This window comes from Alligator mississippiensis, chromosome 14, assembly GCF_030867095.1.
Source record: "Alligator mississippiensis isolate rAllMis1 chromosome 14, rAllMis1, whole genome shotgun sequence".
NCBI lineage: Eukaryota > Metazoa > Chordata > Crocodylia > Alligatoridae > Alligator > Alligator mississippiensis.
This window is the reverse complement of record NC_081837.1, coordinates 6,538,340-6,556,507: the sequence shown is the minus strand read 5'-3', so window position 1 is coordinate 6,556,507 and position 18,168 is coordinate 6,538,340. Positions and strand designations below refer to the sequence as shown.

The window sequence follows — 18,168 nt, the reverse complement described above, 5'->3', positions numbered from 1 at the left end:
ATTTTGATTTTACAAAGGGCAAATAGATCCGTGGCTTCTTTTTAAGATGGTCCATGGAATGTATACATCTGCCAATTTTTATTTTCCCCCCCCAAAAACGACTTGTTTGAAACTGTAGCTAGTAGGTCACCGGAAATGCAATATGGTACTGTCACTTATTTTCACTTATTTGCATTGAGAAGCACAATGAAAAGAATTCATTAAAATGAATCCCCTTGGGGGTGAGTACGGTGTTATTAAGTGCCTACACCCAGCCATGCTGCTCACAAAACCAAAAGGAGGCACCTAATCAAATAGACCCTGAACTGGTTTAGTGAAGAAATATTCTCATTTCATGGGCTAGGGGCGACATCTAAAACACGGTATTTTTTTCACGTGTTGTTTGGAATAATCTGATTAAACTGGGTGCTTGTCTTGTAATTTCTTACAGATGGTCACAAGAACAAAGAAAATATTTGTAGGTGGATTATCGGCGAATACAGTAGTGGAAGATGTAAAGCAATACTTTGAACAGTTTGGCAAGGTAAGCCCCAGCACAGTTCAACACTACATATTTTCAGTTCTTTTTTTTTTTTTTAAGTCTATTTTGAAAGACTGCAGTAAAACTTTCACTCAAATGTGAAGCCAAATCTTGCCTTTTACATCCATTCTCCAAAAACTGTTTACATCCTTCTGTTCGTCCTTGTATTTGTCATATGCACGTGATCAAAAAACATTTGACTGAAGACGGCATTGCTCATCGTTTATAAAAGTAACGAAAAAACATTGTGCATATCTGAGGGATGAATTTGGCCTGAACGATTCTATAGATTTGCAATTGCCATAAAATTGGCTTTCTGCTTGACAATCATGTTAGCAGTCAGAGTAAGGATGAATGGGTTGGAGGAGCCAGGAAATGACAACGATGCCTAATAATGCTGTCGTAGAAATAACGGAGGTAACACCAGAACGTCTTTGGGTTTTTATTTTTACAAAAGTTTCATGAGCTGGACTACTGGAGATATGCATGGAAACAGCTGTTACACAACATGCTAGGGGTGGACTTGGGGCCAGTGAAAAAGTCTTGATGCTCCCAGCAAGTTATAGGGGATGTTTTCAAGAAAGAAGCAAATGTAGGTCCAACCGTACAGCTGGATTTTTGCAAATAGGGCCTTGTGCCAGCAAGGAGCCCCGCTGGCTTGCATAGGGCTTTGTATGAGTTGGACCTCTGTGTCCAGGAGGAGCTGGTTTCAGGGTTGGGACCACATGTGCGAAACCAGACAAAGTGGTTCTGGGGCAGTTCAGATCCCCGAGACTTTTCAAACCAATCGTTAGACGTTTAAAGCGGTGATGGGCTTGGGAACCGCCAGCCTCTCTGCAGGCAGCCTGGCTGAGCCCTGTAATGTTGTCTGTGGCTCGAAAAAGAACCCAGTCAACATAAAATCACACATCTGTCTGAAACCGTTTTTACCTCCAGCTGTTACAATTCTACCTAGGATTGCTAAAGCTGAAAAAGGGAAGAAGGATATATATTTTTCCCATTTTTTTTTTTGTACACAGTTGATTTTACTTCTGGCAAAATGCAGTCTGCCTGTTTCCCTTTATTTTTTTTTGGTTTGTTCGCTTGGGTCATTGTTGCAGCAGCGGTTGGAGACAGGAAAAATTTAAATACGACGGTTTATGCCCCAAACCCTTCAGATCTGTGCCCTGCACAAAGATTCGTGACAGTTCCCCAAGTGCCGTGCAGAAGGCTCCTCAATCACTAGTGCAGCGGGACAGCGCTATGCAATGACAGGTTTATTCAGTGTGCTTTAGGACTGGGTTAACCCAATTTTAATTTGCATTTGGCTGAACCTCCCGTTGAAACGGAACTGAAACGGTTTCGACTGAACACCCAAAGGTGCAGTTAAGTCGTGCAAACTTTAGGGGCCTCTGACTTCCAAAGAGCCCCGGCAAAATGTATATGAATGACAGCCTTCTCTCCACTGAATGAGCCTGCATAATATTTCCTCCTCAGCAAGAGGCATTCAGCAGAGGACCCAGAATTGTGGCATGACACTTATTTACAAGACTTTAGGTGACATCCTGTCGGACCCTTTCTCAGCCACACGAAACCAGAAACACTGCAGGCAAAGTAAGCAAAGCATAGCATGCTTCATGCCTTGCCCCATTCTTTCCCCCATCCTTAAACAGAAGACTGAGTGTAAAGCCCACCCCATGTGTTTCCTCCTATCTATAAATCCAAGATTGTGCGAGACCTTTCTACTGCGTTTCTTCACATGCCACAGTGCAGCAGCTGCTGGTAACAGGGGCTCAGGCAATAGATCCCCATTGATTCGACAGGGAGGGGACTGGTGGGCAAGTGGTTTTGCTTGTGTATCCTCAACTGTCTTGGGAAAGGCTCCATCATATGCTTGCAAACACCCCTGTTTTGGTGGCGTTCAGGGCAGGCGGTCTGGTGCATGGCTCTGGGCAGCTGCAAGGGTGGGATTAGATCCAGAGAGGGAAGGGAGTTTTGTGTTATAATGGGGAGTGTACGTTCAGGTCAGGATAAATACTCTGCTACTTCATTTTCATTGCTGTAACTGGTGTTGGGAGTGGTTAGAGCTTCAGATCATTTCCCCTTTTTTTTTTTTTTTTTTGGTATCAATTGCTGCTGCTAGTCAATAAGCTAAGTGGTCCTTGAAGACCCCGGGATGCAGTAACCACCAGCACTCACAGGTGACACTTGTGCTGCTGCTGTTCTTCACTTTTAAGCTAATCAGCTCAGCTAGTTTTGCTCTACGATAATTCATCAGTGGTCAAGGCCAAGCTATAAATGCAGCCACGGTTTTATATTGGCCTGAAAGAGTGAGTTGTTCTGTAGAAGGAGAAGAAACAGTTGACTTCTACTGACACGCACACAGTACCTCGGTCCTCCAGCTGTTGACAGGCCCTACACCCTGGATGTGCCGTGTGGCCGAGTTTCACGGTTTTATTGTTCTTTAATTGGCCTTGCAAGAGGACGTGGCAGGATCCTCCCAAGCAGAGCCGCTCCGAAGCAGAGTCCCTGGTTTTTGTTTTGTTTTTTTTACTTAGCTAGCCTCCACGAGCCTTGGCTCCGTATTGTTTTTTTGAGGGTCGAGGAGAAGAGCTGATAACTTGCTCCTCCGTGGGATTGATGGTTGTTTTGCAAACCATTCATTTTATTTTCAGTAATAATCTTCGATTCCGGCAGGATGTTTACAGCCTGCCGAGCCTTTTATTAAAGGATTACATGAGCTTTTGGATGTTTCTTCTGTAGTTATTTCAAAACGGCACAACTCCTCTAACCTGTATTTTTGAAGTTAATAATAGTTTCAATCTATGTGCTTTGCATATTGTCTGGATGCACCCTTAATATAGTCTTTTAACTCTGCCATCTGGTAGTTTCGTGCTTGCAGGTTCTGCATCTCGGAGAATACAGACAGCTAGGCTGAGGTTTTTCGAAGCTGACCAGTGATTCTGAGTGCTTTAATATATGCCTGTCCCAACACTGGCACCTTAGGAGGAGCCTGATTTTATTTTTATTTTTAATTTTTTTTTTTTTTTTTTGGAAGGCACCACTTCCTGGAAATTGGGTGCTTTTAAAGAGTCACCCAAATTATGAGTCACCTTTAGAAAACCCTGGCCTTAGCCGTTGGCGGTAATAAAAAGTCTGGCTCTTAAATCAGACAGAGCAGTGCAGCATTGCGAGGATACCAAGCTATGCTCCCCGGGCCAGAGCACCCGACTAGATCTTGGGAGACCCGAGTTCTAGTCCTGGCTCTGCCGTTACCCTGCTGGGTGTCCTAGGCCGAGACCCTTCTCCACCATGCACCTTTGTTTCTGTGCCTGTAGAAAGGGGACAGTGCTGACCTCTCCATGGAGCACTTTGGCTAGGGACAGAAATGACACGTAAACCAGTATCAGCGATCGGAAACCAGTTCCAATCTGTAGCACAACAGAAGTTCAGTGAACATAAACCGCTTTCAAAATGGTTGAAACTGGTTTACGATAAACCTGGATGGATGTAGTAGCTGGCTTAAACTGATTTAGGCTAAATCAGTTTATTCAACTTCTGTCCCAGATCCCCTCCAGATTCAAGTTAACTTACAGTGCCCCAGAATCCCAGGATGCTTTGCACCTCCCCTGCAATCCCCCCCGCCCCAGCAGGGAGGGTGGGCTAGCCTTAGCCCAAGCTGTCAGCTCCAGCTGAGAAGGGAGGTGTGCTCTAGCGCCCCCCACTTTCTGGCCTGGGCCACTGTAGGCATGCGGCTGCATTTCTGGAGTCAAAAGTGAATGTCTGTTCACCTGCTTATTGGTTCAATCTACGCAGCTTGGACTAACCTGCGAAGATTGAATGGATTCGGCCTCGGGCTTTTTGCCTGTCTGTACTTAGACTTTGACACTGAGTGCGGAGGGGTGCAGTGTCAGAGCCAGGCATTTATTACGGTTATTTTACTAACAGTATTATTTTTGTGCACCGTTTTCTCTATGTCTCACATTGCTGTAGTATGTGCATGCGCCCCCATCATTTACCTTCACTGGCAATAGGAATACGCCCCCACCATTTACCTTCACTGAAATAGGAATGTCCTGCCCCCATTTTGCAGAGGTGGATCTTGGGAAGAGAGAGGGTAAATGATTTGTCCAAGGTCTCAGAGGACCTGTGCAGGAGACCCAGTGAAGTAACTGCGGGCAGGCTTTGCCCCTGTGACCTGGTGGCGTTTTCTAAGGGCTTGACCATGAGAGAGCTCAAACACAGGTAACGCCAGTAGGTATCAACAGGGTTTCTGAGTTTACAGGTACCTGATTATAAGACTTGACCCCAGGAGTTTTCCCCCTTTGCTAGTCAGTGGCTAACAACACCGAGCAAGTAACACTTATACGTTAATCAGTCTTAAGAGAGACATCCGAGTCTTGGGGGCAGCCTGTTGCCTGCATGCCAGGGGTTGGGGACCACGACGCTATCGTAATACAAGTAATATGCCTCCCCGGATCAGCAGTGTGGTTTCAGGTTTTGAATGGCTGATGGCATTCTTCCCTTCTTATACACTCACAAAAGAAAAAGAAAAAAAGTGTATTATATAAGGCACATTTAGAGGAGCCTCCCATGTTTGATAAGAATGACTCCAGCTGCTCTGGCTTTGAAATGTTTGATTTACCCGCTGGGGTGGAAAAAATACTTAGCCAGTGATGTGGCTCTTGAAAGCCTGTTTTTACTTGCTGCGCAGCCGTGCTTCATGGGAAGGGGTGGCTGCTTTTATAACCTCAGGTAGCTCTCCCAATGCACCTGGGGCATAGGACAGCAACCTGATCCCATGTCATTCTGTACTTGAAACAGGAAAGGGCCTGAGTGTTTAATTGAAACCAGTTTATTTTCTACGTGAAAATGTCAGAAACTTTTTTTTAAAAAGCAGAAAAACAGCCGAGGCTGAGAGAGTCCCTGGCATGGCTGAGCGAGGATCTGCTTGACACAGAGATAAAGGCAAACCGCATAAAGGCTCTTTCCAAGGACTCGATGTGCACGAGCCCTGATGGTGTCATAGGTGGGACTTGGACGGGGAGCAGTGCATCGGAGCCAGGGCCAGGCTCATCTGCATTGCAGTGCTTGAGTGGCCGCCGTAACTCATAGTATCATAGTACTTAGGGTCAGAAGGGACCTAAACAGATCATCAGGTCCGACCCCCTGCCCCGGGCAGGGATGGGTGCCGGGATCATATCACCCCAGCCAAATATCTGTCCAGCCTCTTGAAGACCCCCAAGGTAGGAGAGAGGCCCCCAAGGTAGGAGAGAGAGACTCGTGTGCCTATCCCCTCCATGGAAGTTTTAAGGGCCTCACTCTTACATTTGGTCCAAAAAGTTTGGGAACCGCTGCACGGGCCCATGCGGGGAGAGGTCCTTGTATGCGTGTCTGGACAGGGTTGAGCCTAGCCTGTGATGCTCACCCTGCATGGGACTGAGAGTCCAGACTGTAAAAGGAGTAGTGGATTAGTGAAAAATGTAATAGTCTTCTTCAGAAAAGACTCGAAGATCCAACTTGGCTCCCACAGGCTTTAATAAAGGCCAGTCCCAGAAGGATTGTTTCTATAAACTTTTAAACTGCTAGTAAATGTGGTTTAAGGCACTTTAAAAAACAATTATACCTTGCCCAGCAGTTTTGATAGCTCAAGAGATACCAGCGCTGTCCTGACACAGGAGGATGGAGGGACAGACGGGAGAAGCTGCCCACAAACAGAAGTTATTTTAATAGTGTTTAAAGCAGAAAGACCTCAAGGGGGTTAAAAGACTGAAAACCCAGCCCAAGCGCTGCCATTCTGCCCCTCTTCCTTTCTCCCTGCCAACCCCCGCCAGGGAACAAGAATGCTATTGAAATTTAATCCAAATCAGTCCTGTAGTACATGGCATATGTTTCTGCGCTCAAATGCTCTCCTTCTCTTCCATTGATTCATTTGTCTGTAGGCAGAAGTTCGTCCAAATTTTCAACATTTTAGGTCATTAGCCCACTTTGGTGAAAGAATAAAATAAATACAGCGCTACCGGCTAATGGAGTCTGGCCTGTCTGTTCTTCACTGCCCTACGAGATTAGGATGTGTTGGAGCATTTAAGACTCCCGGTATCACTTTTAAATGTATATTAGAAAATATATATCAATAGCTTCTTAAGACCTCACTTGAAGGATTTTGCCTAGCAGAAGAAAGCCCCTAAAAGTTAATGAATTACACTTCTCCCAGGACATGCGTGTTCTGCACCTTTTAAGCCGTAAGCTACTGATGATAAGGGACTTCTCATGGTTCGGCTTTTTTTAGCAGGTAATGCTGGCTTTATACAACTCCTGCAAAAGTAAAAGGAGTCCTCATTTTGCGACTTGCAATTATACTTCACATGGTGAACTGTGTAATTAGTTTGGAAGACTTATGCTTAGTCATTGGTTTATCCTAATCGGCTTTGGCTTTTCCCAACAACAAAGTGAGCTTATTTTGCTAAGCTGAAACAACTCTGCTCCCTTTGTTCCTGTCTTTTATTGTCTCATTCCTTTCATTCTGTTTTACTGCCAAAGTTTTGTTTCATTAGGCCTACAAGTCATTTCCAATCCAGTGGGCTGCTACAATCAGGCCTTTATAACTCAGCTGCCCCGGTTCCCATGTCCCTTCTGGTTTACAGCCAGAGCTTGTTGTTTGACTTGGTTTTTTAACCCGTTCTTGCACCCCAACTCCGTCTGACCTCGAGGAACGTTATTTGGCGTTTTAGCTTCTGAGCGGCGAAAAGCCAAACCTGAAAAAATGAGGTCAGATAGGCTCCTTTGAATTTAAGAATATTAAATGGTTGCATTGGTTCATGAATTGATGCATTGACACGATTGGACTCCACATACCCTTTTTGACCCAGTTATTGAAAAGGGACTTTATCAAAATCGTCTTATAGAAATATTGAATTCAGCCTTGGTGGGAACAATCTTTTGAGTAACAAGGCTACTATAGTTTCAGTCTGTGTGGCCAGGACAATGGGAGCACACATTTCTCAGAAAGGTATGTTTCTAGTGGTTTTACTTACCGGATTTGTCCCAAGTCTGGGATGGACTACCATTTTCCAAGCCAGAACTATATTATCGCGCGTGTGTGTGAGAGTGTGTTTAAAGGTACAAACAGAGCAAAAGGTTTGAATATTGCTGTTGCACAGAGATGGGTGAAATATTTCTCAGCTGTATTTTATACCTTTTAAACCTTTCTTAAGCAAACTTGCAAGGACAGCAGTGTTAATCTTGCTTTATTTGCTGTGAAAATCTTCAAGCAGGACCAGCTCTTCTGTTTCCTCCTCTTTTTTTTTTCCCATTACTATCCTAAAATGAGATGTCTGGGGTATGCGGCATTCAGCTTTTTATTTTAAATTTTAATCTGAAACTGGAACAGACCAGCGTGCATGAATTGCATTAATTTTCTGTCCCTGCTTTGCATGAGGTCTTCCAGGCAAATTGCAGGCACGATGCAACTTTGTTTTGCAAAGCTTGTTTCCTCCCGAAATACGTAAAGATACCGAAGTTCAAAGCAAAACAGGATTTGTGAATCACCTCAGTGGATCTCAAATGTTTTATATAATTGCATGTTGTTTCCTGCAAAAAAACCAAAATAAACCGGTGGAATAATAGTCTTTGCCTTCTGATGTTGTTTTTCATTATATTAAAAAAAAAGATGATTGTGCTTTGAAAGATTTCAATTTTCAAGCATCTTTATTTCATTGTCGTGGCTTATGGGCTAGTTAGAGTTAAGAGAAGAAAAGTAACTCCTGAAAACCCTTGCTTCGGGCATAGGCCGGAGTAATTGTATCGCAGGAAAAGGAAAGCTGAAGTCAAATATGCTGCAAAAAAAGAACAAAAAAAAAGGAACGGGTGCCCTTTGGATAAATCCTCTTTTGGGGGAGCATGCAATGGAGGAATGCAGAAACAAATTGTTTAACTTTTTTTGCTGACTTAAAAGCAATCTTTTTTGAGTAACAAACTAGGAATTGCTTATGTTTCCCCTTCTCCTCTTAACTGGAACGGAAAAAAGGAGAGAGAGAAAAAAAAATGGCACTAAGGGTCTTAACCTAGTCGGGTAGCTTACATAATTTGCTTTCTTATGTGCTTATGTGTTTGACAGCTGTGAAAATATAATTCAAGGTAACAGGAGAGAAAACTCCTCCTCGTTTGGCAAGGCTGTCTGGGTGTGAACGAGTTAACGCACCGTTGGAGTATTAACCACTCCAAAGGTTTACTTTGCTCCGAGACCCCGGTCCGGCCTCCGAAGACGCTATCACAATAGAGTTGTTAGCATGAGAAAAGGCAGCTTTCTCTCCATAGGTTCATTGCAGGGGGATTTGGAGGTCTCTAGAGAAACCTGGGTAAAGCCAACGTCGGTAGATGCGATGAGTTGTGCTCTTACGGAAGTGAACGCCGAGTTCATCGGGACTTGGCCCGCAGCCTGAATTGCATTGTTCCATCGCGTCGACATTGATATGTAGATTTGTATGGTCAACAGGACGCAGAGATGGCTTCTTTTGAAAGTATTTGCTCTGTCAAAAAGTCATTTCTCCAATTTGACAAGTTGCTCGCTTTTTCTATTTTCGGCGCTCTATCTCCCAATTCAATATTTGTGAATTAGTTGCGTTGTGTGAAATAGGAGGGCAGGTCTGGACGGTATTTACATTCTAATCTGTAATAGCCAGAGGACCAGAAAGATTTTAATATGTAGTCAAGTGGAGAATATGTTGGCATTTTTTTTTCAACTGCTGCTAGACTCACCCACTGCCTTCAAAAGCAATCAAGAGCTAAATGGCTGCTACTTAATAGCTTTTAGCTCTTTTTATTCTTTTTCCTTTTCTAAGTTGACCTGGGTATACTTCAGCTGAAATTAAGTCACCCAGCGGCTGAATTTGAATAATCACAGTCCTTTAAAACAAAACAGAGTGATAAGCTAATACACCATTGTTTATGTCTTGGAGAAGTTTCAAGCAATTAAAATAATGCCATGTATAAAGGCTATTTTTATATGGTTATCAGAAAACAGCTTTTGGTCCTCGTGCGCATTGCCTGTGCTAGTCTTTTCCATTCACTTCCAAGCTCCAGTATTTTGGGATTTCTCAATGTGTGTGCTCAAACCAGGCTTTTCTAATAGGACAGTGTGGCCTGCTCCTCTAAGGCATATATATACTTTGACATGCAACCAGTAGCGATCCATTGTCGTCTTAAAAATCTACTTTCGCTATTTCTCCTCCCGTCTCCCTCTGCCATGCGTGCGCACACACGTAGTTGCACACGCGCATGCACACGCACCCCCTCCCCACCCCACTTTTCATACACTTGAGTATTTCTGTAAGGAACTTGATCGTTGCTTGAAAAAAGCCAGTGTTTTCATTCTCGCAACGAAAGCTTGTACACAGGAAGCCAGCTTTTAGGTGGTCTGTAATAAAACACATGCTTTGTGGAAGTGGCTTTGTTACAAATTATATATTGGTCGCAGAGGTTTCTAGCTGGATTTTATGAAAAGAGGAAACGTTAAGGTGGGATTTGCCGGTGGGGGCGTTGAGGGGAGGCTGGAGACGAACTTGGAAGAAAGTTTGAAGTGCAGTTTCCTTCCTTTTTGTTCCTTGTTTAAATAAAACGGTAAGGGACTTTTCATGCTTTAAAGCTAGGGACCAGTGCGCTTCAGCTCCTTAGGTCTCGGGGTAGCTGGGCTCTATCCCCCAATCTGCCACCTACCTTTTTGGTGCGACTACCAGCAAGTCATTGCATTTCTCCAGGTCTCTCTTCCCCGCCTCCATACTTTGCCTTTCCAGTTTACTTGGAGAGCTGTTTCAGCCGTAGAGACTCTTACTACGGGTACATGCAGTATAGTGCATTGAGGCCACCATCTTGGCCAGGGCTCCTACTTGCTGCGATAACACAGGGCATCCGGGCAAATTCAGTTCCTGTTGAGATCTGTGAGTGGTAAGTGAATCCTTCGTGGGGTTGGCTGTCTCAGTTTAAACTATCCTTTTTGGCTTTCCCTTTCTACAAAATGAATTAACTATACCAGCCTGGCGCAACTTGACTCCGTGTCGCTAGTCCCCAGTCTTTCATCTCATTCCCTTTAGCGCGATATCATGGCTTGTGTCACGGCCCATATTTCTGTCCTATATATTTTTATAATAAAATAGTAGCAATTACGTCTCTGATGGTACAAAGCGATCCAGAGAAGGTGACCCCTGAATCTGCACAGAGTCCGGTCGAGGGCGGCACAGAGTCCTCCGGCACAGAGCCAGTTACAGGGTTAGGGCCTGCATTAGACATTTTTTCAAAATGACTTCATTCCCCTGCCCCAACTATGTCTTCAGTGTAATTGTGTGCATGTGGTTTTGTAGCCACGCTAAACATTGCTATCAGAAAAAACACAACGCTATTTAAATGCCGATGCATCTTTTCTGAGGCCACCGTCAAATTGCTTTTGCCACTTTTACCTGCACTGCCTGTTGGACTTAAAAAAAAAAATACAGCTCATCACCTAACAACACTAGGACTTTATTTCATCAAGGCAGTGCTGGAACCTGTTATATTACTGATGCATGTTTCTTAAATGGCCTTGTTTGTTCCCAGAGTGGGATCCCTAGGGAGCCAACTGCATAGGATACTAAAAGAAAGGTAGTACTCTTCTGTGTTGCAACCTGGAGCTGCAGGTGAGAGAAACATCCTGGTGCTCTGTGCTGCACAAATGCAGCACAGGAAGATGGGCTTTTTCAAGCTTACAACCTCAGGATAAGGCAGAAGACAACAGGCTGGGTAACAGGTTGCAGAAAGGGGAGCACTTTATTATCAACCACCTATTTCTGTCTGGTGCAACCATTTCTGTGCGTACCATATTGCGACGTCTGAGTGCAGTTTAACACCTGTCTGTCTTAAAGTGCAAAATACATGGGTTCTTTGCAAAGGCAGATGGACAGACTTCGCAGCTGTCATCCATTTAGCCGAGAGCCGTAGTACAAGCCACCAAGCTGTTTTTGCTTTTGCTAACTTCAAGTGACTAAGCCAATGGCAGACCTTTGGAAAACTTCTGGTTTTACCTCATTTATTAAGGTATGATTTAGAAAGGATTATTTCATTGCCTGTGTGCTTATAAATTCGGCTTTTAGTGACATACTTTTGACTAATTCTTGACTTTTGATTAAGCTAGTCAAGGGTGGCGTAGTAGATAATCCACCATCGATTTAGAGAACGATGCCACCATGGTACGCAAGATTTGAACATCCTGTGATAGGAGGTGCCTGACATTTTTTTTAAATGTAGCTTTTCTGAGCAGGGCGCTTTCAGTAGCTGGGCTCTTTAAAACACCCATGGGGGGAACTTGGATAAATTATTCCACGCTAACTTGGAAAAAAACCCGCACAACATGGGGAAGGAGGTGCAGTGCTATTTATTTTTCCCCCATATACAAGCAAGTGGCCATAATCACACACTCCTAACCTGTGCAGTTCCTATGGCATTGAGTGAAGAAGGATTTGAGTCGCTTACTGTCCAGCAAAAATCTCAAACATGTAATGCTGGGTCCACCTCCAGTCGTTGCTTTTGCATACGAGCCCCACTTGAGTCTCTTCCTTTCCCCGCACTTTCTGAAAGTGTGTGGTTTTGCAGGGAGGGCGTGGGCTTTGAGTACCAGGACTTTCTCTGTTACGTGGCAGAATGGTGCCAAGAACCATATGTTTCTACTTAATGCAGCCAAAGAAATAATAGTGAAGATGCTTCTGAATACCATGCTTCTTTGGAGACTTGGAATTTGGCAATCCAGACCACAGGGCTTTGTGCTCCAGGCCTCTCAATCACGCAGCGCCACCACCAACCAAGAAGACTTCAAGACCCAATTATGTCACTAATACCTTTCTCGTTTGCCTAATCTTTGCCCCGTTGCTGCTTTTAAGAGCTCCCTCGCAGTGAAGAATTGGAAGGACTGGCTAGAAGGGAGGAAATGCATGAAGGCACTGTTCTCTTCCCAATCTGCTGCTTTCTGCTTATTCTGCATGGAAAGACCAACCATAGTCATAGGAAGGAGAAATATTTTCAGGTTCCTCGGTGTTCAGAGCAGCTGATGAGGTGCCATCCTCCGAAGCTGATTTCAAGGATGGAGAATGAGGCGGATGAGGATGAGCTGTAGAGAAGCCATCTCTCTGGGACCGTGCCCGTCTCCTGCCCCCAGACTTAGCTGAATGCTGTAGCAGGGTGTGCAGGCAATTGGCTTAAGACCAGAAAGAGAAGCCAGCTCTTCTCAAAGGTCAGGAGTGGGATGGTGCTGCCTCCTCTCCTTGCCTGTTAAAATAGGCCAGCGTGACCTCCGTGGAAGGAGTGGGGAGATGCCACGAGAGCCTCGGAGAAGACACAGCAGTTGTTCGGATAAACCGTGCCCTCGCCTCCACAGTGCATCGGATGCCCAAAGTGGCCTCCAGTGAGCTGCTCTTTCTCTACTATTTTGCATAGTGTTAAAGGTCTGCAGTCATTCCTTTAATCCCACTAGGCAAATTTAGCCCATGCTTTGCAGCAAGGACTTCTACCACTTCCCTGCCTGATATTCCCCTGAATTTTAGCTGTCTTCCCCAACAGTCCCCGCCATCCCCATGAATTGTGGGGGCTAGGGAGCACAACACCATAGCCCAGTCTGGACCACTTCCATTTCCCCCCAATTTTACTTAATCTGGAGTTGAGAAACTTTGTTTGTCTAGAGGCAACCGCTTGCAACTTCCAGCAGTTCTAGGAATATTCGAGGCCGGGTGCTTTCTGGATGGCATTATTAGTCCTCGCTGGGTTTTTCAGATGTGCTGAAGGAAGTTCTAGATGTCAGAGAGCGAATTTAGGGAGGAAGTTGCAGGGGAGAAGGGGTGGAAAGAGGTGAGTTGGCTGCAGCCATCGAGGAGTCTCTGTTTGAAGACGCAGTGGATTTACTAGGTGACATTTGCCTTTCATCTTGTGTAATTGGAATAATGCTGATGGAGTTAGGAGGGCTTTTTTGCAATAAACTTTTTATTGCTTTGATAGGCACCCACCCAGGCTGTTTGTTGATCGTGCCACTATTAACATTAACTCAAAATTATACACAAAAGGCAGTCAGATGGCTTTGGCTTTCAGTGAGACTAGAGTGTCTAACTCTCATTTGTGCCTTTGAAACTCTATCTACCAGCCGTAACTCTACAACTAAACACTGTGTGTATTAGTGGTTCATTTGGGATACTGTTCCTTAGGGAGCTGCCCTAACATTACCTATTGAAGGCACAGGTTTGAAGACCCAATTTTGAACCCCGCAGGAAATACAAACTTTTTATTGCAAAAAAAAACCCCAAACAAAAACTTGAAATGTTTTCATCAGAAGTCTGCCAAAAACTGGGAAAAATACCAGGTTCTGGCTGAACGGCTTTGTTGTTGTTTGACAAAATAAAATAAAGTAGACCTTGATAAAAACGTTTCTTTAGTTGAAAACGTAGGTGGAAAAAAATGTACCGGTCCTCGAGGTAAAATAAATGTGCTCTAATTTACACACATGACATTTTCAGGTATGACAATTTAATTTGACTTGTGCCATGCAGAGATAGGTAGACTGTGAAAAACATAATGGCGGGTAGTGCTGTATGTTAAATTCAGCGGAGGGGGGTTTTTTTTAGCCCTTATTTCTCTGGAAGCAATGTCTGACAGTATTTCAGGAAAGATAAAAGGGAAGCGGTATTCAAATGACAATTTGGGAATGTATAATAACCATAGTTCATCGCGCCGGTTTATTTTCCTTTTAAGAACATCAGTAACCGATTACTGGGCAATGAATATTGATAAAGTATTCATGTCCTACAGTGTATATGTGTGTGTGTATACATACACACACGAATATATCTTCAGAAAATGGGACAAGGGCAAAGTAGCTCAGATGAAGAGCCAATTAGGATAATCTAAACAGAATGAGGATTAACCGCCTCTTAATCTGAAGGATATCCAAAATGCATGTGGCCAGTTTAGTTCAAACAAATGTTTGTCCCTGTCAGGGACATTCACAAGGGGTTTTGCATAAATAGCAATTAACAATGGTGGTTCTAATTTACCTTCCCAGGCAGGAAGTGTTTGCAAGGTTGGAGCGGACCGTGGAGATTTCACTAGATATCTTCGCTGTCGTGTCAGCACTTTGGAAATTCAACCCGTAAAGTGTATGTAAAGAAAGAGAGCGTTTGCGATCGTGTCCATTATGCATCATCCGTCTAATCTAAAACAAGCTTGCAGTTTGGGACTGGTGCTTTGTGGGGCAGGAGGGCGTCTTGGGTAGACTACAACAGTGGCACTTGACCGCGTGGCCTCCCGTGCTGGATGAGTTATGCGTGGCTCGTCTACAGGCTGGATCCTGACTCGGGGTAACCCCGTGCACCAGCCCCACCATATCCTGGCATGATGTAGTATGCAGGGCTGTGTTGTCCAGCCCGCAGGGCTCCTCATAGGTCTGGAAATTTGGCATCAGGGGAGCTACAGACTAGCACTGCCATCACTTCCCCCCACTGCCAAAGTTGCAGACCCGTGGACCGGATGACATGGTTTTGCGGGCCGGAGGTTGAGCATCACTGGACTAGACTGTTCTTCATCATCCCGGCGGATGTTGCTGCGCCCTTTTTTTTTTTCTTAAGAAGGACCATTGTGTAAACTGTCCTCAACTTTACAGTGGATTATTTTCGAAGGCTTCTGATGTCATTTAAGCAAGTTCTGCAAACGAGGTGACAACGTGAGTACCAGTATTACTCAGCATGTAGTTCTTTCCTTTCCAAGCTGAGCAATCGCTGGTGCGAACGTGCTTCCAGTTGGAACGTGTCTGTATTTTAAAACAGACGCTATAAACCCTTGCCCTTGGTTGTGTCGGTTCTGATGGGGCCGCGCTGCCTCCTGACACCGAACCACAAGCTTTTTCAACAGCCCTTATTGGAGAGCCCGCTGAAGAGCAAACCCAGCTGCGGGGAGCCTCGGTTTGCGGGGAAGCGTCTGCGCAAGCAGCGGCTCTGCCACGTGAGGGTCCGGGGTTGTCTCCGTGACCATGATGAGCGGTTTAACAAGTTCGGATTGGCATCATGTTAATTGTGAAAACTGGAAGGGTGGGGAGCAAATTTCACCAGGGGCGATGGAAAATCGCCAACGTATTTCCACTCCGCTTCTCCGCTTGGCAAGCCACCGTTTACTGTCATTTCATATAAATAGGTTTATTTCAGAGGGTCAGCTCTCACCACTCCCCTTTTCTCCCTCCTACCCCACCCTCCCCCAAGTAAAGAAGGCCGATGAGCATTTAATTTCCCCAACAGCAGGTGCTTGTCATCCATCTGAAGATAGCTGCCAACATCTGGTGCAATTGCCTCAGCAAACGCAGTAACAAGGCGGCCTGCAGTTCAAACGCAGAGAGAGCATCGCCTCTTTAATGATAACAAGCTGTTGGCTTCCCCTCTGAGATGAATTCATCTCACAGATGTTTGTCTAGTTTTGGCAATCTTATCACTATAGCTTTGGTGATTATGCTCAACTGGAGACTATTACTATAAAAGAAGTTTTGAACTTGTTCCATTTTTTTGCATTTTTTTTTCCTTTTGCTTCCTAGATATAATTTATATCAACAACTGTAATGTTGGTCCCATTACCCAAGTACCCTTTACTTATTTTATTGCATCTGCAGAACAGTAGCTTATTACTTGACATTCACCACTGGTGAATTTCTTTCAGCCATGCTGACATTTTTAATGTTCCCTTTCAACAGCTTTGTGGTTTGAACCCTCTGTTTAACACAGTGTTTTATGCAATTAAGTTTAGCTCATTCTGTGAGCTCTCCCTATAGCTGTGAGTATGCATATATATATTTTTGCAACTCATGAATCCTAGACAGCATTCTGGAAGCCTTCTTACGGACAGCAGCTCTCTTGTGACCTTGGCAGTGGTTTATGACGACGAGCACACATGACTATCCAACTTCTCCGTCTGAAATGTTTTCAATCTCAGCACGGCTTTATGAAGCATGAAGACCTGCAAAATGAAGACTCGGGTGCTTTGTATGGTATGGTTTAACAGTCTAGCCTGGCTTCTCCCTTTTACGCTTTGTCCCGAATGTGTGGAATTTAATTCTGGTAAATGGGGCTTATTTTTGGAAACTCGCTGATGAGTAGGTGACTCACGCCTGAAGGAAGATGTGTCACTGTTGGTGGGGACACCGCGTGTATCATTTCTTGGCTTGTAAATAGACGTGGATCCAAGAGCGGGTGTTGCCACAGTGCTTTGGGCTGACTGACACGCTGGCTGCGTGGTTCACTTCCAAGAAGCGGGTTGTGAGCATCGTCCCCGTCTCACGGAGGGATTGCTCCTGACCGTGCTATGGTATACACGTTAGTAATTTATTAAAACACTGGACACACTTTGTTCAGTTGGCATGACAGAGAGAGTTGCTCCATCTAGGTGAGATCAGCGTGGACGATTCCAGACATATATAGTGACACTGGTATTTGTTCACCGATATAGGAGCTGGAGGGGCACCCTGAAGGTATCGCTGCAGACTCTTTGGTTTTTACTCTGCAATCGCCTTGTCCCGTGTTATACATCCTTATCCTTTTATTTCATCTGCCGTTCCATTTTCAAGTTATATTATAACAATATAATTCTCACCGTGCCAATGGGAGGTAGGGTCCTGTTTGATATCCCTGTACTACAGATGGGGAAACTGAGGCAGGGAGCTTAAGAAGTTGACTCAGAGTCATACACACGCAGGTATCCATTGTAAAGGCATGGATAAGATGGAAAAATTCCCGGCTTCCAGTTCATTGCTCGGGCTCACTTTGTTAAAGTTCAGTGAGTGTTTATACTAATCTCTCAGAGTAAAAAGATTGCCTTTTTTTGGACATTTGAACAGTGGGGATTAAAACTCCAGCTTATCTATTCACTTAAGCCATTTACACTTTGTTGATGCATAGCTTGACGACGTAAACGCAACAACACAACACATATGGCTTAATTTCCCTTCTTCTTTTTTTTTGCTCCTGCTGTAGTTACAGTATTATTAAAAATCCATTAAATTTTAATGTACATCATAAAGTATGTGCTCCTGTGAACGCAAGCCCAGATAATTATTTCTGATGAATAAACCAAAAGGACAAGTATGTGAGAAGTTCATACTGCAGCTTTCAATTTTTATTATATACATCTCCTGCAGGGGCAATCATTGTGATGTTCCAGCTGGTTATTTCTGTGGCCTAGCTCTCCCTGGAGATGGATGATGATAATGCAAACTTGAGCTAGCAGAAGTGCCAATGTTTTCACTGGTATATTTATAGATAAATTGTGTACTGGGGAAAGCCACCCTCTGGAAGGCGCAAGATGCTTCGAGCACCTCAGCATAGTGGTGCCCAGCAAGGTTGCGGAGCGTTTGCTTGTTGGCCGGTTTCACGTGCGCATGGTCAAATCTTGGAAAAACCAATTATTCCTCATTAAAATAATCCAGAATCCTAACAATATGCGAGGTCTCCCTGCCAAAACACGACTTGGAAACCCAGTGAGTTGTTCTTGGCTGCTAGGGTCTGTAGCAAGCAAGGGAGTCATTAAAAATAATACATTACATTGTCCATAAAGTTTCATGCGGTATGTAATGGTCCATAGGGGCCTCACCTAGTTTTCTGTATATGATACGTATATAATGGTTACAG

General features: G+C 44.4%; 1 protein-coding gene across 10 annotated transcripts in view; it reads left to right on the top strand.

The window, feature by feature from the left end:
• Positions 1-18,168, top strand: part of MSI2 (musashi RNA binding protein 2) — a 340,247-nt gene that overhangs the window by 106,721 nt on the left and 215,358 nt on the right. For all 10 annotated transcript variants that reach the window (XM_059717433.1, XM_019493293.2, XM_019493294.2 and 7 more), the window contains exon 6: positions 431-523. In XM_059717433.1, coding sequence (XP_059573416.1) covers positions 431-523 — 93 coding nt within the window. The remainder of the gene's footprint in view (positions 1-430; positions 524-18,168) is intronic.